We start from the raw sequence: 17509 nt of genomic DNA, 5'->3' as shown, positions 1-17509 counted from the left end.
AACCTCTAATCTGGACATTTCATGTAAATGGAATCATGCAATATGGCTTTTTGTGTCTGATTTCTTTAACTTAGCATAATGTTTTCAAAGTTCATCTATATTGTATCACATATTAATACTTAATTCCGTTTATGGCTGAATAATATTCTGTTGTAAGGATATACTACATTTTGTTTATCCATTCACATGTTGATGGATATTTGGGTTGTTCCAACTTTTTGACTATTGTGATAATACCGCTATGAATATTCAGGTTTTTGTTTGAACATCTGTTTTTCAGTTCTCTTGGGTATAGAACTAGGAATGGATTTGCTGGGTCATATGGTAATTCTATGTTTAACTTTTTTAAGGAACCAAGAAGATATATGTGAAGTACTAAAAAGTAATGGTGAAAATCCCTTTAGAATGGACCATAATATAAAGATATCATATTTCCTTGTTATATATTAGAAAACCTTTTTTCTTCAGAGTGAGACAGAACTGAGTTCAAATCTCAGCCCTTCTAACTAGCTGTGACCTTGGGCAAGTTATTAAACCTTGCTTAGCCTATTTTTTACCTAGGGCACACAGATAACTAATGCTGCCTCGGGGTTACTGTAAGTATTCGCTGAGATGGTATTACACAGAAGGTGCTTTTTTTAGCACGGTACCTGGCATAAAGTAATCAACAAATACTGTAATAATTATTTTAGGATAATACAGTCACCAAAGCCTGATTGCTCTTCATTGCCACAGAGATGGCTGTGTGCTTTGGTCATGTCTAAGAGAAGACCCAAAAGGAAACATCTTAAATTTTGGTGTTTTATGTTATTTTTGCTGTAGATGTTTTGCACTTTTGCTTTTAGGTTAATGTATTGTATGTTATTGTTAAAATTTGTAACATCCCTATTTTCTAAGGTAGAAGGACCTGTTGCAGACAAGTGACCTTTTTTTTAACCTTTCATTTGATCACTGCTTGGGTTCATCATGTATGAACCACTTCCTGGTTCCACTCACAGAGTGGCCAGAAGATTGCTAGTGACTGCCCTTATTTCAGTTCACAGGATTTTTTTTTAAATATATCTTTATTCATTTCAGAGAGAGGAAGGGAGAGGGAGAGAGAGAATTGAAACATCAATAATGAGAGAGTCATCATTCGTTGGCTGCCTCCTGCATACCCCCATGGGGATTGAGCCTGCAGCCTGGTCTGCCCTGACCAGAAATCGAACCTCGATCTCCTGGATTCTAGGTCGATGCTCAATAGCTGAGCCATGCCCAGCTGGGCTGTGCTTAAGGATTTAGTGAAACTTTTTACTGAGTTAGTAACTAGTTAACCAAAAATTAGTTTTTCTAATTCTTAAAAAAGATTTTTACAAAAAATTAAAATCTTCCATGAACAGATCATTCAGAGATTATCAGTTAATATTTTGATAAATGCTTAAAAAAAAACAAAAAACCTAGGAATTTATGTACTATTTTTTAAAAAGTATTATATAACATTTTATTTATTTACTTCAGTGATTTTCAACCAGTGTGCCACGAGAATTTTTAAAACATGCAATACCTGACTATTTAGTTAGGGGTACTGACCTCTTTTCCCTTAGATTGTCAAATAAAAAAATGACAATAGCCAACACAACTATAGCTGTCCAATGTGAATGAATCAAAATTATACCTTTTTTTTTTTTTTTGGTGTGCTGGAGAATTTTAGTAATTAGCTTATGTGTGCCATGAGATGAAAAAGGTTGAAAATCGCTGATTTACTGGAATACTTAATTATATACTAGGAATATTTTGAACTTATTATTTAGGAACGTCTTTCCAAGGCATGAAATACATTTCTACAACCTACTTCTTAAAATTGAATATTACTTTATTTTATGGATCGAACATAATTTATCCATTTTCCTATTGGACATAAGTCTTTTCCAGATCATAAACAATGTTGTGATGCACATTTTTGTAGCAAAACTTTTATGCACATACATGATAATTACTTTGGGCTAAATTTCTAGGTGCAGATTTTCTTTCAAGCACAGGGTTTATATATTTTTTATTTTTTAAAAAAATGTATCTTTATTGATTTCAGAGAGAGGAAAGGAGAGGGAGAGAGGGAGATAGAAACATCAATGGTGAGAGAATTGTCATTGATCAGCTGCCTCCTGCACGTCCTTGTTTGGGGATCAAGCCTGCAACCCAGGCATGTGCCCTGACTGGGAATCGAACCTCAATCTCCTGGATCCTAGGTCAGTGCTCAACCGCTGAGCCATACCTGGCCGGGTGTTTATATATTTTTTAAAAACTTTTGATCAGTTCAGCATTTAATAAATACCCACCACTCTGTGTTGCACCCTCCCAAGACTGTAGTCTTTTAATATCTCCATTCACAATTGCATTTATTTTTGTTACACAAGGCACCACTTTGATTTCTGTTATTGCTGTTTGTGACTATATATGTCTTTCACTTAAAACCCACCATGCAGGTGAAAATCCCTTGCGATTGTGGAGTGCTGTGGCAATGCAGCCTGAGAAGCAGTTTGATTTCTGGTCAGATTTTCAGGGTTTAAACTTGGTTCTGCCATTTCCTCACCATTATTTCAGACTGCTTTTGGTGTGCTCAGCCTTACCTCTTGTTCCATCTATATCTCCATTCTTGTTTGGTGTAAACTGGTCTGGTTTGGTAAAGCCTATATCTCTGTTCCTCCCGTGGGGCTTCTTTTCTGTGGCCACTCTAGATTATTGAGAGACAATGGATAAAATTGCTTTCCTGTTTCTTCCCTGGGTAATAGTTCTGAGAACACAGTCACAAGCCTTCTCAGAAAATCCTGTGGGATCAAGCACTTGTCAGAAACATCTCTCACTGGTAGCGGTGGTCAACTGCTAATGAATCCTTGTATTGACTCTCCCTCCCTGTTTCATTCCCTGTGTCCTTCACTTCTACTCCCTGGGATCACATTCCAAAATAAACTACCCGTATCCAAGCCTTTGTCATCCATTTTCATTTCAGTGGAACCCAGGCTAAAACATTTTGTGATCATGGACAGGTAACTTAATCTTTAAGTTGCAGTTTTTTCATATATACAAATTTGGAGAGGGTAGTCTACCTTGTGTAATTTATTTGTTCACCAAATACTTACTAAAACAGTATTGTGTTCCGCTGCTGTTCTGGTAATGGGACTATAACAGTGGGCAAGACAATCAAGGACCCTACCCTTCAGAGAGTTTACACTCTGATAAGGGAAAAAAAGAAATTAACAGAAAATAATTTTCAAATAGTGAAAAATGCTTTGAAATAAACAGGATGATGTGCTCCAGAGCAATAAAATCACAAGTAAAAGCCACTCTCAGATGCTATTAGAAATTCGGCCTGAATGATCAGGATAAACTGGGTGTGGGAAGAACATTTTTGGTAGAGGAAGTAGCAGGTTTGGTCCTGAGGTGTCAGGAGCAAGGTAGTACATATAAAGTACTCTGTATGGTATTTTGCACTTGGAAAGTGCTCAATAAATGTTGGTTAGTATTCATAAGATTAGATCAAAGGAGTAGCCTATCATTGACTACACAGCCAGTATCCTACACAGCCAGTATCCTATCATTGACTATTATCAGGCCATAAGTGGCCAATTTTGCCTCGTGAATTGACAAAAATTGGCTTCATCAAATAAGCAGATAATTGTGCAGGGTGTGAATAGAGTTATTCAGTACATTTTTCTTTATTGATATAGTGAATTACATTGACTGATTTGCTTTGCATTCCCAGTATAAACTTCCCTTGGTCGTGATATATTATCCTTTTTATGTATAGCTCAGTTCAATTTGCTAATATTTTGTTGAGGAATTTGCATCTGTGTTCCTAAGATATATTGGTGTGTTGTTTACTTTCAGTGTCTTTGTCTGGTTTTGGTATTAGTATAATGTTAGCTTCATAAAATGAATTGGAAAGTATTCTCTCCTTTTCTGTGTGGTGGAAGAATTTGTGTAGAATTCGTTTTCTTTTTCTCTTAAATGCTTGTTAGAATTCTCCAGTGAAGCCAGCAGGCCTGGAGTTTTCTTTGTTGAAAGAATTTTAACTACTAGTTCAATTTCTTTGTTTCTATAGGACTACTCAAGTTATCTGTTTCTGTTTGAGTGAGCTTTGGTAGATTGTATCTTTCAAGGAATTTGTCTATTTCATCTAAGCTGTCAAATTTAGGGACAAAATGTAGTTTCCAATATCCCCTTATTTCCTATTAAAAATTAATTACTGTATGTGTGATAAAAAAAAAGTACATACATAAAATTTACCATTCTAATCATTTTTAAGTGTACAGTTCAGTGACATTAAGTACATTTCACAATGTTGTGCAAACTCTTATTATCCTATTAATGTCTATGTGATCTGTAGTGATGTCTGTCCCCTCCTTCATTCCTGATATTGGTAATTATGTCTTCTCTTTTTTTCCTGATCATCTGCTAGAAGTGCATTAATATTATTGATCCTCTAAGAGAATCAGCTTTTAGTTTCATTGATTTTTTTCTCTCGTATATTTTGGTTTTCTATTTCATTGATTTCTGCTTTGATTTTAATTATTTCTTTTCATCTGTTTTCTTAAGGTTTAATTTGCTCTTTTCTTCCTAGTTTTTAAAAGCTTGTAGTCTACATCATCATTTGAGACCATTTCTCTTCCTATATAAGCACTTAATGCTATAAATTTCCCTCTGAGCACAGCTTTATTTGCAGCCCAAAGATTTTGGTTGGCTGTACTTTCACTTTTCATTCTGTTTAACACATTTTCTAATTTCCCTTGTGACTCTCTGTTTGACCTAGATATTATTTAGAACTATGTTGTTTAATTTTTAGGTATTTGGGGAGTTTTCCATCCATCTTTTTGTTGTTGATTTCTAGTTTAATTCTGTTGTAGTCAGGGACATATTTTATATGATTTTAATTTTTTGAAATATATGAAGGTGTGTTTTATGGCTCAGAATATGGTCTACCAGTGGAGAACGTTCCATAAACACTTGAAAAAAATGTGTTATTTGCTGTTGTTGGGTGGAATGTTGTATAAATGTCAGTCAGGTCAAATTGATTGATACTGTTTTTTTAAGTCATATATATTCATATATATTTAATCCTCACCTGAGCGTATTTTTTCCATTGCTTTTTCAAAGGGAGTGGAAGAAGCGGGGAGGGGGCGAGAAAACCATAGATGTGAGAAAGACACATTGATTGGTTGCCTCCCACACTCGCCCCAACTGGGGCCCTGGATCAAGCCTGCAACTGAAGTACGTGCCCTAGGCCAGAATCAAACCCAGGACCCTTCAGTCCGCAGGCCAATGCTCTAACCATTGAGCAAAACTGGCTAGGGCAAGTCTTCTATATTCTTACTGATTGCCAAAGCAACATATCACAGATGGTGTGGCTTAAACAACAGAAATTTTTTTTCTCACAGACCTGGAGGCTGGAAGTTCAAGATGAAGGTGTTGGCAAGTTTGTTTTTTCCCCCTCTCTACTTGGGTTATAGCCATTTTTCTCTCTGTTGTATTCACATAGTCTTTCCTCTGTATTTGTGGATGAGGGCTCCACCTTTATTGATCTTATTTAATCTTAATTACCTTTTAAATGTCTTATCTCCAAATATAATCACATTGGAGGTTAATGCTTCAGCATATGAATTTGGGGGGGGGGGTCACAATTCAGTCCACAACACTGATTTTCTTTCTACTTGTATTATCGAGTACTGAAAGAGGAGTGCTGAAGTTTCCAACTATATTGTGGATTTATCTGTTTCTCTTTTTAGTTCTCTCAATTTACAATAGGTTTTTGGGATCTGATTTTTGCTCATCTTATGAGGAGGACTTAATGGTGGAATTATCTGATTTAAGTTATCAGATCTATATTTTTAGGGGTTTGTTTAGTCCTGGACAGAATTAAAATGGCTGTGTAAAAAGGGCTAGTTATTAATTCAGTAAGGACTTTATTTATTTTAATCTTAATTTTTAATTATTATAAAATATACATAACAAATTTTACCATCTTAACCATTTTAAGTGTACAATCTAGTGGCATTAAATATATTCACATTGTTGTACATCTACTTCTAGAACTCTTTTCATCTTGTAAAACTGAAACTCTTACCCATTAAACAACTTCTCATTCTTCCCTCCCCCAGCCCCTGGCAACCACCATTCTACTTCCTGTCTTTGAGAATTTGAGTACTTAGTTACCTTATGTAAGTGTACTCATACAGTATTTATCTGTTTGTGTCTGGTTTACTTTCCTCAGTGTAATGTCCAAAATGTTTATCCATAGTGTAGCATGTATCAGAATTTCCTTCCTTTTTAAGAGTAAATAGATATTCCATTGTATGTATATATTACATTTTGTTTGCTCACTTATCCATTGCTAGATACTTGGGTTTCTTCAACCAGTACTTATTGAGTACCTTTTATACATCAGTCATCTTTAATTACACAAACACTTATTGACTGCCTTTATGGACCAGATTCTGTTATAGGCATGGGGAATACTGCAGCAGTAAACATATCAGACTAAGTTGCTGTCTTCAGGAAGCTTCTATTTAGTGAGGACTGAGGATGGGAAGATGGACAGTACACAAACAATCATATTTCTTGATTCTAAATTGAATTTTTTCACATTTTAGTGTTTCTAAAATTGGGTTGTACCTTATAATTTATGACATCTTAGAATTATATTTGTCAGTGTTTCTTTTTTAGTGACATGTAAAAGAATGGTGTATCTTACAATCAGTTTGAATGATAGATTTGATGGACCACTATTTAATAAGGCAGTTGTTGATAAATAGTATGAAAAAATAAACCAGAGCAAAGGGAATAGAGAGTTACATGGGTATTCATAAATAAGGTGACATTCAAGCAGAACACATATTTAGTTCAGATGATATATTTTTTTCATAGTGGGACTTCCTCCCTGAAGGACGCTGCAGTACATTGGTTCACATTCTGGCACAAACTTCACTGTGGACTGGTAGCAGCTTGTGGACTGGTTACTTTGAATAGCACTAGTGTAGAGGGTGGAGTACTGGCAGATGGAGGTGGACATGGGGGTTAGGGAGCATTTTGCAAGATGAGCTCAGATCTTGCAGGCATGGTAAGGGCAAAGGTGATACAATTGTCCATCGTAGTAACTGGCAACAGTTCTTCCAGCTGCCCCAAAAAACTTTGGAGTCATCCTTGACTTCTGCATTTGCCCATATTCTTCTATACCCAGTCAGCCAGTGAATCCTGCCTGCTGTACCTTCCAAACATCTCCCAGTTCTGACCACCTTCGCCTAAACTACCCTAGCCCTGGCCACCATCACGTCTTGCCTGGATTATCACGATAGCCTTCTACCTTGTCTCCTTCTACACTCACTTTCCTGTGATCTCATCTCAATTTAGCAACCAAAGTGATCCTAAAAACATGTTTGATCATGTGATACTACTACTTGAACCCCTCAAAAGCATCCCGTCACTCTCAGAGGAAAGATTAAAGTCGTTTTGATGGCCTATGGGCCTCTACTATTTGCTCTCCCACCTCTTTGACCTTATATCCTACCTTTTTGCTTTATGCTTATCTGCTTTTAGCTGCCTTGACGTCCTTACTGATTTTTTAATCATGCTGAGCATGTTCCTGTCTCAAAGCATTTGTATTTGCTGTTTCCTCTGCCAGGAATACTGTTTCCACAGATAACTGCAAGGCCTACTTCCACAGGTCTCTGCTCAAATCTCACCTGATTTGAAGGGCCTTCTAACCACCCTATGTAAAATAGTACCCCTCTTTCCCTGTTAGCACTATGTTTTCCACTAAACCAGGATAAGCTAAGTTATGCTGCAGTAGCAAAAAACTACAAAATGTCAGGGGCCTAAAACAACACGGTTTGTTTCTCACTGATGGTATCCCTCTGTTGCAAGTCACCTGAGAGTTCACTTCACACTGTCTTTAACTCCAGGATCTGGCTAATTGTATGGCCACCATCTTGAGCATTAGCAGAGAGAAAGACCAGTCACAGGCTCTTTAAGTATCTGCCTGGAAGTAATGTCTATCACATTGACTTGGCCAAAGCGAGTCATGTTGCCATACCTAACTTCAGTTAGGGATGGGGAATGAGTATGTGGCAGTCCTCTCATGTATCTTGAAAGAAACCAGGAAATCCATGATGGATGACATAGCCACACTCTTTACCCTGCATAATTTTTCTATAGCATTTATTTCCATCTGGCATATTACATATTTACTTTGGTTTGTGTATTTTCTTTTCTCTCCTGTCTAGACTGCAAGCACCACAAAAGGAGAGGGACTTTGTCCATCACTTCCTGTTGTACCCCAGGGCCTAGGATAATGCATGGTCAAGAGTAGGTGCTTATTAATTTTAGAGAATGGTTGAGAATACTAAAGCATGTCATTCATTTATTCATTTGGTGACATATAAGCCAAGTTGGGAGTGTGCAGCAGGGAGGTTTGAGGAGAGAGGATGAGATGGTGTGAAATAAGTTGAAGAATAGACTTACTAGAGAAAAGCAGTAGCATTGAGATTTGAGACTCTGAACCTACCGTGAAATCTTGCAGCCCAGCTGTTTGATTTTCTCCAGTAATATTGAGTTACCTCAGGAGCTGGCGGGAAGAGGCAGCAACAAATGATGGAGCCCATTTCACGAGGATCAGTGGAAGCCCAAGTTAAAGGAAACATGATTCCAGCTGCCCCTGTATCACCCCTGCTCCATCAGGGGTGGTCTAGGGTCCTGTTAGAATAATAAAGGAGCTTGCCTTTCCAAGGAGCCCATTCTCCTGGAGTGGTGTGATTGTGGTGGTAGAAGCAGTTTTCCCTAGAGTTATTCTTTATTTCATTTACTTCTCATAACACTTTTTTTTTCATAACACTTTTGAGGTAGCTTTTCTTATCTTCATTTTACAAGTGAGGAAAACTGAGGATTAAATGCTTGAGATAGAATTTAGGTTGGTTAAACTCACTGCAGTGGTGCCCTGCTATACTTTTAAGGTATACTTATTGTTTCTTCTACACTTATCAAGGCAAAGGGGAGCTCCCTTATCTGGGGGCTGGGGAGCTCTATTTTTAGATTCCTTGGAGCCTTGATTGTATCTGTCATGAAGACAGTATGCAACCACTTTCCTAATGGTTCCAGTTTAGAGGTTACAAGATCTTACCAGAGAGGAAACAGTTGGTCTATTTTTATATACTTAAACAAGCTCAGTAACCACATTACCAACTATAGTTAATAAATTTGCTCCCAGGGAATTTCTTGTGAATACTATTAGTGTTCCTAGTACCATCTGAGAATGTCTCCATCAGTGATACTTTTCTGTGGTATGCCTGTTAATGATCTGAACATTTCATAGGTGCAAGGGATTGTGCTGACCTTTTTGCCAATATGGAAAAGAGAAGGCAGGTGGCCTTTCTTTAGGAATCGTTAATGTAGTTGGGAAGGCAAAACAGATACAAAACCATGAGTATTCAAATAGTGCCTGGAAACAAGGGTTCAGGTCCAGCGGTGGGAGGGGGGGGGAGCCCCTCAGGCTAAAATGCTTCACTGAGACAGATGGAGGGAAGGGGAAATGAAGGGAAGTGGACAAGGCTCTAAATGAAAAACCAATTTGGGCTCCAGTCATACTTATGGTGGAAAATCTCAGTAGGCCACTGCAGTCAGTAATGCTAGCACTTTAAACCACGTTTTAATTCTTTTGAATGTGTTTATGTATGTGAATCCCACACATGCCCAAGAGCTAACTGGTCGATTTGATAGAAAGCATATTCTTCTGTTTATTTCTTTACACTTTGGTGACTCTTTTCTGAAAGGAATTTTATGAAAGACACTGGCTATAAACTTGGTTTGGTCTCATAATAGAGCCAACTGACAGTGAAGCCCCTGCCAGTAAATTCCACTTGTTCTTCAGTGCCCTTTTGTTAGTTACCTCTGCAGGTAAATGTTTTGAAATATATGTTAATGAGAACTAAATTCCAGAGTTTGTGAAGTTTATCTTCATCTAAAACAATTTTTTTAATGAATTCTCTTGTTTTTCACTCATGTGTTTTTTTTAAATCTTAGGAACAATCATTCTCAGAGTGGTTTTCTTTTTCCCTCCAGATAAGGCACCTCTATCTAAGAGTCTTTTGCTGGTCCCCAGTGCCCTGTCTCTTTTGCTGACCCTTCTCCTGCCTCACTGCCAGAGGTTCTTCCTGTATGACCTCCAAGCAGTCAAGGATGACTTTCAGGTGAGCGCTGCTTCATTGGCCTTTGGGAAGGGGGAAGGCAGATTTGTTCCTAGATTTGCCTTTTCTTTCTGTTATTCTTAGTCCCTCAAAGCCTCTAAATCTGGAAGAAATACTGTTTATCATTAATATTCTATTGACAAGTTCTTTAGTTTTATTTATTGATATTTTCAGCAAAGCAGATTATAATGAAGCAGTTGCAATACTAGGTACTATCTCTTTTTAGTTTCACTTCTTATGCATGAAAATGCAATTTATAATTTTCAAGAGAATTAAAAACAATGTTAAATCTGTTTTTTAATGATTAATATGCATGCCTAACATTTTCAAAAACCTGCATCACTTTGAATATTGATTGGGTAATCTAAGCTTTAACAGATTGTGAATCTACAAATTACTTTTATAGTGGTGGTTAAGCCAAATAGGAAGTTTCTCTTGGATTTTTGCTGCTGGGAAGAGCAGAACCCTATGATTTTTAAGATTTATGGGCTGATCTCATTGAACACTCTGGTGCTAGGTCTTATCTGTGAGTTGGAGTGTTAGTGCAAAGTGTGGTGTGTAAACCTGCCACCTTTTCTTTGCTAATTAATTATCCATTTTAAGCACAATAATCCACCTTTTCTTCATAATGTAATTAATACCATTGAGGTTGGCTTCACCAAGTTTCTGCGAAGATTTTTCAGTTATTATTTATATTACTGTTTTCTGTCAGAATATAATGTAGCTTCTGTATGATTTAAGTTGCTATAATGCAATGGTTCTCAGTCTGGCTGCCCAGTCTGGCTGAGAACCACTGCTGTGAGGGATTGGAAGGGCCATTGGGCCCTGAGTTGGTACCTTCATGATTTGGGGGGTTACTTTGGTTAATCTGGATAAGTAGGCAACATCCCCTTCCACCGTGCCACTTTATGGGCATTTATGCTCTGAAGATAAACAGGACAACCCCACTTCTGTCCAGGATTGTGAATAGCCACGCTCCCCTGCTAGAATCTCCTGAGAAGCTCTCACTTTGCTTTTTTAAGAGCAGCTACAGAGATGAAGTTTCAGTTCTGCCTTGGGAAACTGAAACATACATGTACGTAAGACACAAGTGTACATGAAATCCTCATGGGGTGATAAATGAAGTAGGGACCAGTATAGGATGGAATAGCCCTGGAGAACTGAAGCGATATGAGTTTTCCATTTGATCTGAAGTAAGGGATGACAATTTATTAGCAGCAGAGAGAGGGGGGCATTTTGCTACCAGAAGCAATATGAACTTCAGATCCTTAGGAGTATTGTGTTGGAGGCGTGGTTGGAGACTAGTGCACGGTTACATTGGATGAGGGCAGAAGGGGCACTTGGTGAAGGGCTTCATTTTGCAAGGGTGGAATCTCTCACGTTTTGACACTAAAGGCAGAGATCCTGCCTGAAGTGTGTTTCAGGTTGAAATGCAGAAGTAGTGCTTTGCCGAGTGCAAGTCAGTGATCAGTCTTCATAGGGAGCAGTCACCTTTTAGTAATACCCAGTGATTAGTAAACTTGTAACCAGGTCACAGTTTTCTGTGTCCTTGAGCGTAGGACAAATTATAAAACACAAATTATTTAAAAGTGTAGCTTCTAGTTTTTTTTTGTCATTAACTGAAGAAAAAAACCCCACAACAACAAATAGGGCTCTATAAACCCAATTAGTTATGCTTTAATAATTGAAAAGTCTTAAAATTTCCTTAATCCCACAGATTTTCCTAGTGGCTCTCAGGGCTTGGCCCTGCGTAGAGTACTTTTTAAAGAGTTTTAAATGTGGGGAATAGAAGAGTTGGAGCTGTCTTTCATGGTTTCTGTATCTTTGTTCTGCAAAGTGACAGTCACCATCATCTTATAATTGTAAAGCACTAGATAGTTTATAAAACACTCTCGTGTACTGTCTCATTTGATCATGTAGATGGTTGGATATGCTGGCCTAAAGTTTCAGTGTGATTCTGGTGCAGAGTCATGGAATTTCTTAGGGAGAAAAGAAATTTAGTTTAGAGATTTCACCTGTGTTCCATTTGTGTGTCCATGATGGTCATTGCTAACTGATTATGGTGCTGTTTCTCCTTGAACCTAGCTATGACCTTAACATAGATTTATAGGCAGCCATTTCCATTTCAGTTAGATTGGCACGTGAAATGAATTCTAGTGGCCATCCCTAAACCAGTCCAGTGCCCTCATATTTTGGAGTACACTGACAACAAAGACTGCCTGGTGTCTTGCTTGGAGCTGAAACAGAAATGAAATGTTTTGACAGTTGGTATAATCTCTATTATCATTTGTATTACTGTTATTATATCTGTTGGCAAGAACACAGGTCATATGACCTTAGACAAAATGCTTTCTCTGTGTATCTTCTTATTTTAAAAGAGTTAATTTTAACAATGTTTATAGCAACAGCATTCACAGTAGTTAAAAGGTGGAAGCAATCCAAATGTCCATTAACAGATAAATGGATTTAAAAAATTTAGTGTAGACATACAGTGGAATATTATTTAGCCATAAAAGTAATGGCATTCTAATATATGCTTTAACGTGAACTTTGAAGGCATTATGCTAAGTGAAATAAATAAGCCAGACACAAAAGGACAAATATTGTATGATTCCACTTATATGAGATACCTAGAATAGTCAAATTCTTAGAGACGTAAAGTAGAATAATGGTTACCAGGGACTGAAAGGAGGGAGAATGGGGAGTTATTGTTTAATGGGTAAAGGGTTTCGGCTTGGGATCATGAAAAAAAAGTTCTGGAAATGGTGGTTAGGGGGGTACAACATTGTGAATGTTCTTAATGCCACTGAATTATACATCTAAAAATAGTTAAAATGATACATTTTATTTTATATTTTACCAAAATAAAAACAATATCAAAAAAGAAAGGGTTAATATTTGTTGAACATGTCTTGTAAGGTAATTGTGAAAGGGAAATATCAGAATGTTTTGCACATGTCTTTGGGATTATCTTTAAAGTTCTGGAAAATATTTAAGAAGTCTCAAAATAGGCCTTTGGGTAGTTCTTTCTTCTTTATATATCCCCTTATGTGTTTTTCACACAAGGAGAAATAGATTTAAATAAACTAAAAGTTAAATTATTTAAAAATTTTAAACCTAGGAATATTTAGCAACAGTTGCCATAAATTGTCTTGTACATGGTTGGTATGAAGTAGGTTGATCATTAAAATTAAGCTTAGAAATGGATATTATTGAGTTTATCCCTAAATAGCTTTTCAGTTACACCTTTGTTTTATTAAATAGCACAAAAACGAACATCTGTTAGCCTTTCATTCCAGCTCACGTATATAAATTTTTTTTATCGTACTAAACATAATCTTAAAATTTTTTACAGGAAATTTACTGTTGTCTTAATGAGAGTACCTTTCCTTATTATAATAAGCAAAAAAATTTTAAGTGCCCTTTGTGCCATTTTATGGAAAGAATTTTAGTATGTGAGGGTTGAGCTCATTTCTTAGGTAAAACACATATGTGGTTTTCCTTTTTGGTATGCATCATTATTTTGCTTAAATTAGAGATTACAAAATAAGCAGTATAAAGTAACCATAATAAATTTGCTAAGGAGGAACCTGAACAAATCTTACTCTTATTTATTGTTCTTTTTTAAATCCCCATCTAGATTTGGAGGCTGATATGTGGAAGAATAATTTGTCTTGATTTGAAAGATACTTTCTGCAGTAGTCTGCTTATTTATAATTTTAGGATATTTGAAAGAAGATACGGAAGCAGAAAATTTGCAGTAAGTTTTTATGTATTTTCCCTTTGCTGTTAGGTTATAGAAAAAACATTTTTAATTTTTTATTATATTTAAATAGTTTTATTTTGTTATTATTAATAATTATCTTTTAATTACATGATCCTCTATCTGAATTGGAACATGGACATTAACCAAAGAAAAATTTTAAATTTAAGCCACTAGCATAATAAAATAATGATGATGATAATAGATAATAATATCAGGTATGAGTGGGTAATAACCATTTTAATTAGGATTTTGACTTTAATAAAATTCTAATCACTTATTTTGCTTAATGGTTTGTGCATTACTTATTAAAAGTAAATCATGCTATAAATATCTTTTCTTCAATATACTTAGAAATTATGGAAGTTAATGCATTTGACTAATGTAGTTTTACTCTCTCATTTTGAAAAGTCTATTCTAATAAAAACAAACATATATATATATATATCTGTATATATTTGAACTGATTCTAATTAAATAAATGTTAGTTTATTTTTGAAAGACGCCTCTATATAATGTTTTGTTTTATTTTTAGTCCTTTTTGCTGGGCTCCTGGGTTTTGTCAGCCTTGGTTGACTTTGTCCTTGTGGAAGCTATGTGGTATTCCTTTGGTATCACTGCATCCAGGAATTTGCCTTCTGGATTGTAAGTAGCTCACAAAGATTAGCTTATTTTATAACTAATTAAATCTGATTTAGAGTGTTATCATACATGAAAGTCAATAAAAGAATATTTTTAAACTTTTAGATACAGTAAAATTGATTTTATGTATTAAAAAATCCAATGTATACTTACATTTTCATTATGGTCTTGAAACAGAATTTATTTCACACTCTTTTTTTTAGCTTTGAAGTCCCATATTTTAGGAAATTTTTAATGAATTTCTTGTTCTGGCTCTGAAGATAGAATTAATTTTATGTGTTTATTTTATAGTGAAAATTTGTGTAATTTTGTGAACTAAACACAAAAATACAGAGTTTAATTAAGTTAGGTTAGGAAAAAATTAATTTGTCTGAAGTTAAGCTTCTGAAGAATATTTTTAAAAATTGATATTGTTTATATACTTCCACCAAAGATAGTATGAAGTCAGTATATAAGTTATTTTTAGCCAACCTGCAATGGCCACCTAACTCAGAGTGTATATGATTTCATATTGTGTTGATCTTTTTTAAAAACAAAACAAAAAAGCATGTATTAGTTTATGAAATACCTAGTATCCAGGAGCAGAGTTGTTAGCACATATGAGTGACCTTGAAGTATCTTTGAATTAAATATTGGAGACTACAACTGAGAGATACTTTGAAATGAAGATATCAGATATCTAAAATTCTATGTGTACTAACTTCAGCCCTATTTTAATTTTTAATTTGTGTTTTTGAGAACTATTAGATGATTGTATGTATTGCCTTTTTTTTTCTTGACTGTATATATCTTGATTCAAATTCACTTTGGACCTCTTTTAAAAATATAGTTAGTGATCTAATAGTTCTCACACTTACATTGTTAGTATTTACATTGTAGCTGTCCTTTATGAGATTTACTTATAGTTGGCATGAGTGTCCACCTTTAGCTGTTTTAATAATGTATGATTCTGAATAATAATTTGACACAAACTTCTGTGTCGTAATTTTGTTGAGGTCCACAGGTTGTAAATGTAATGAGACCGAGAAGTTTGAGTTGACTATTCTGCTATTGTGGGAAATAGTGTAGTCATCAGGAATGATTTCATGTTAGTTCAGGAAAGCAGAAGCTTTACTGAATCATTGGTTTTTCTCAAACATTTCTCATCCAGGCCAATTCTTTTTAGTTCTCTATAAGGCCTACTTGAGTTATATAGAACAGTATTTGTCATGTGAGTTTGTCTTAGAATAAATTTTGGGTATGAGTAGTAAAATAGCTCTTAACTCTTATTTACATTGTCCCCTTGTCTGATGACCCTTTTTTCTACTGCACATAGAGTTGAATGACAATTATTTCTTTGTATGAATGACAGTTCTTTATGGAATCCTGTTAACTGGTACCTATAAGGAGGATTGATTAAGTTTTGAAGCTGGGAATATTTTTATTTATTCTTAAAGCAGAAAGGCATTTACCTTTTTAAATATTAGTTCATAGCAAGAGTTGCAAACTTGAATAAATTCAAAAGTTAGAGGATCCCCTTTGAAAGACAATGTAAATGTTAAGTCAGCCATCCCCTGAATGAGGAATGTACTTGTTTTTCCTTTCAAATCATGAAACATGAGAGTATGGCTTTTTAGAATCTTGAAGCTTTCTCAGACATGGACTTCTTGGAACATAAATTTTATTTCAATAAAGAAAGTTTGCATTTTATAAATATATCTTTTATTTGATGATAGCAAAGCTTCAAAAACTCAAGAGAGGAAACTACTCTCTCTTTTTTTGTCAATTGCTTTATAATTTGAAGTTTTTCACATAATATCTTGTTCCCTTTTTTTCCCATCAATGCCACATTTATCTCCTCTCTCTATAATTCTTCACTTCCTATTTAATTCTCTCCCATTTTTCTCCTTTTTTTTTTTTAACTGTACCACTTTTAAAATTTCTCTTATAAATCTCACCAGTATCCAACTAATTTCTAAAGCCAATGGTTTAATTTCAGTTGTCTTATTTGACCTTTCAGTGGCACATTAAATACTTGTGACCTCCCATTGTTTCATGAAATAACCTGCCCCACTGAGTCTTAGCACACTACTCCTTCCTGGTCCTTTTTGACCTTACCGTCTACGGCTCCTTTATCAAGCTTATTTCAAGTTCTTTCTCTGGGCTATCTTGTGTACTCCCATGACTTCAGCTACTCTTGACATCTATTGTTTGTTTCCCAATTCTCTATTTCCAGTCCATATTACTTTCCTGATCTTTCTAGAGTCATATTCAGAAAAAGTAACCATTAGGTTTTGACATTAAAGATCACTCCATTACTAAAAGCTATATTAGGTGCTTCCAGTAACACACGCCTATCACACTTCTGCCCTTATATACCTATTATTTTTTAACTGTTAGTATTTATATGTGAATGTTATGTTGTTTCCCAGAATCAAACCCCTCCAGAGAAGTGGAATTTTGAGTTTTTATATATCATGTTTAAATGTATCTAATTACAACACTGAATAAAATGATTTTTTTAATTAACTGGTTTAGATGATCTATAATTTTATTGTGAGAACCATGGCATACATTTTCACTTTGTTGACTTTGTGTTAACAAAGCCTTTTGTTGCATTTTGTGCTCTCAAATTGAACTCTTCTCATCAAGAAAAGCCATTGCAGAGAACTTGCCATTTAATAAATTACACAAGAGCAGATTAATCTGTGTAGTTTAAGAGAAGGCCATGACTGTATATACATACCATAACCCTAGATATACAGGAGTTATTCCTGTTGTTTTAGAAATAATTATTTGTTTAAAGGAATTTACAAAAGTATCTTGCTTGATTGTTCAAACTAAAAACTTCAAGTAGTTTTCTCTTCATTGAGAAACTACATCTCTTAGTACCACTTTGACTCCTTTATCTTATGTA

The 17509-nt window shown here is 35.3% G+C and overlaps 1 protein-coding gene across 1 annotated transcript in view; it reads left to right on the top strand.

The window, feature by feature from the left end:
- Nucleotides 1-17509, top strand: part of UBAC2 (UBA domain containing 2) — a 164229-nt gene that overhangs the window by 16253 nt on the left and 130467 nt on the right. Inside the window, exons 2-4 of the mRNA XM_081130832.1 lie at nt 10084-10211; nt 13849-13968; nt 14507-14616. Coding sequence (XP_080986958.1) covers nt 10084-10211; nt 13849-13968; nt 14507-14616 — 358 coding nt within the window. The remainder of the gene's footprint in view (nt 1-10083; nt 10212-13848; nt 13969-14506; nt 14617-17509) is intronic.

The sequence above is a fragment of the Miniopterus schreibersii genome (genome assembly GCF_964146895.1).
Source record: "Miniopterus schreibersii genome assembly, chromosome: 2".
NCBI classification, from domain to species: Eukaryota; Metazoa; Chordata; class Mammalia; order Chiroptera; family Miniopteridae; genus Miniopterus; species Miniopterus schreibersii.
This window is presented reverse-complemented; position numbering and strand designations above follow the sequence as displayed.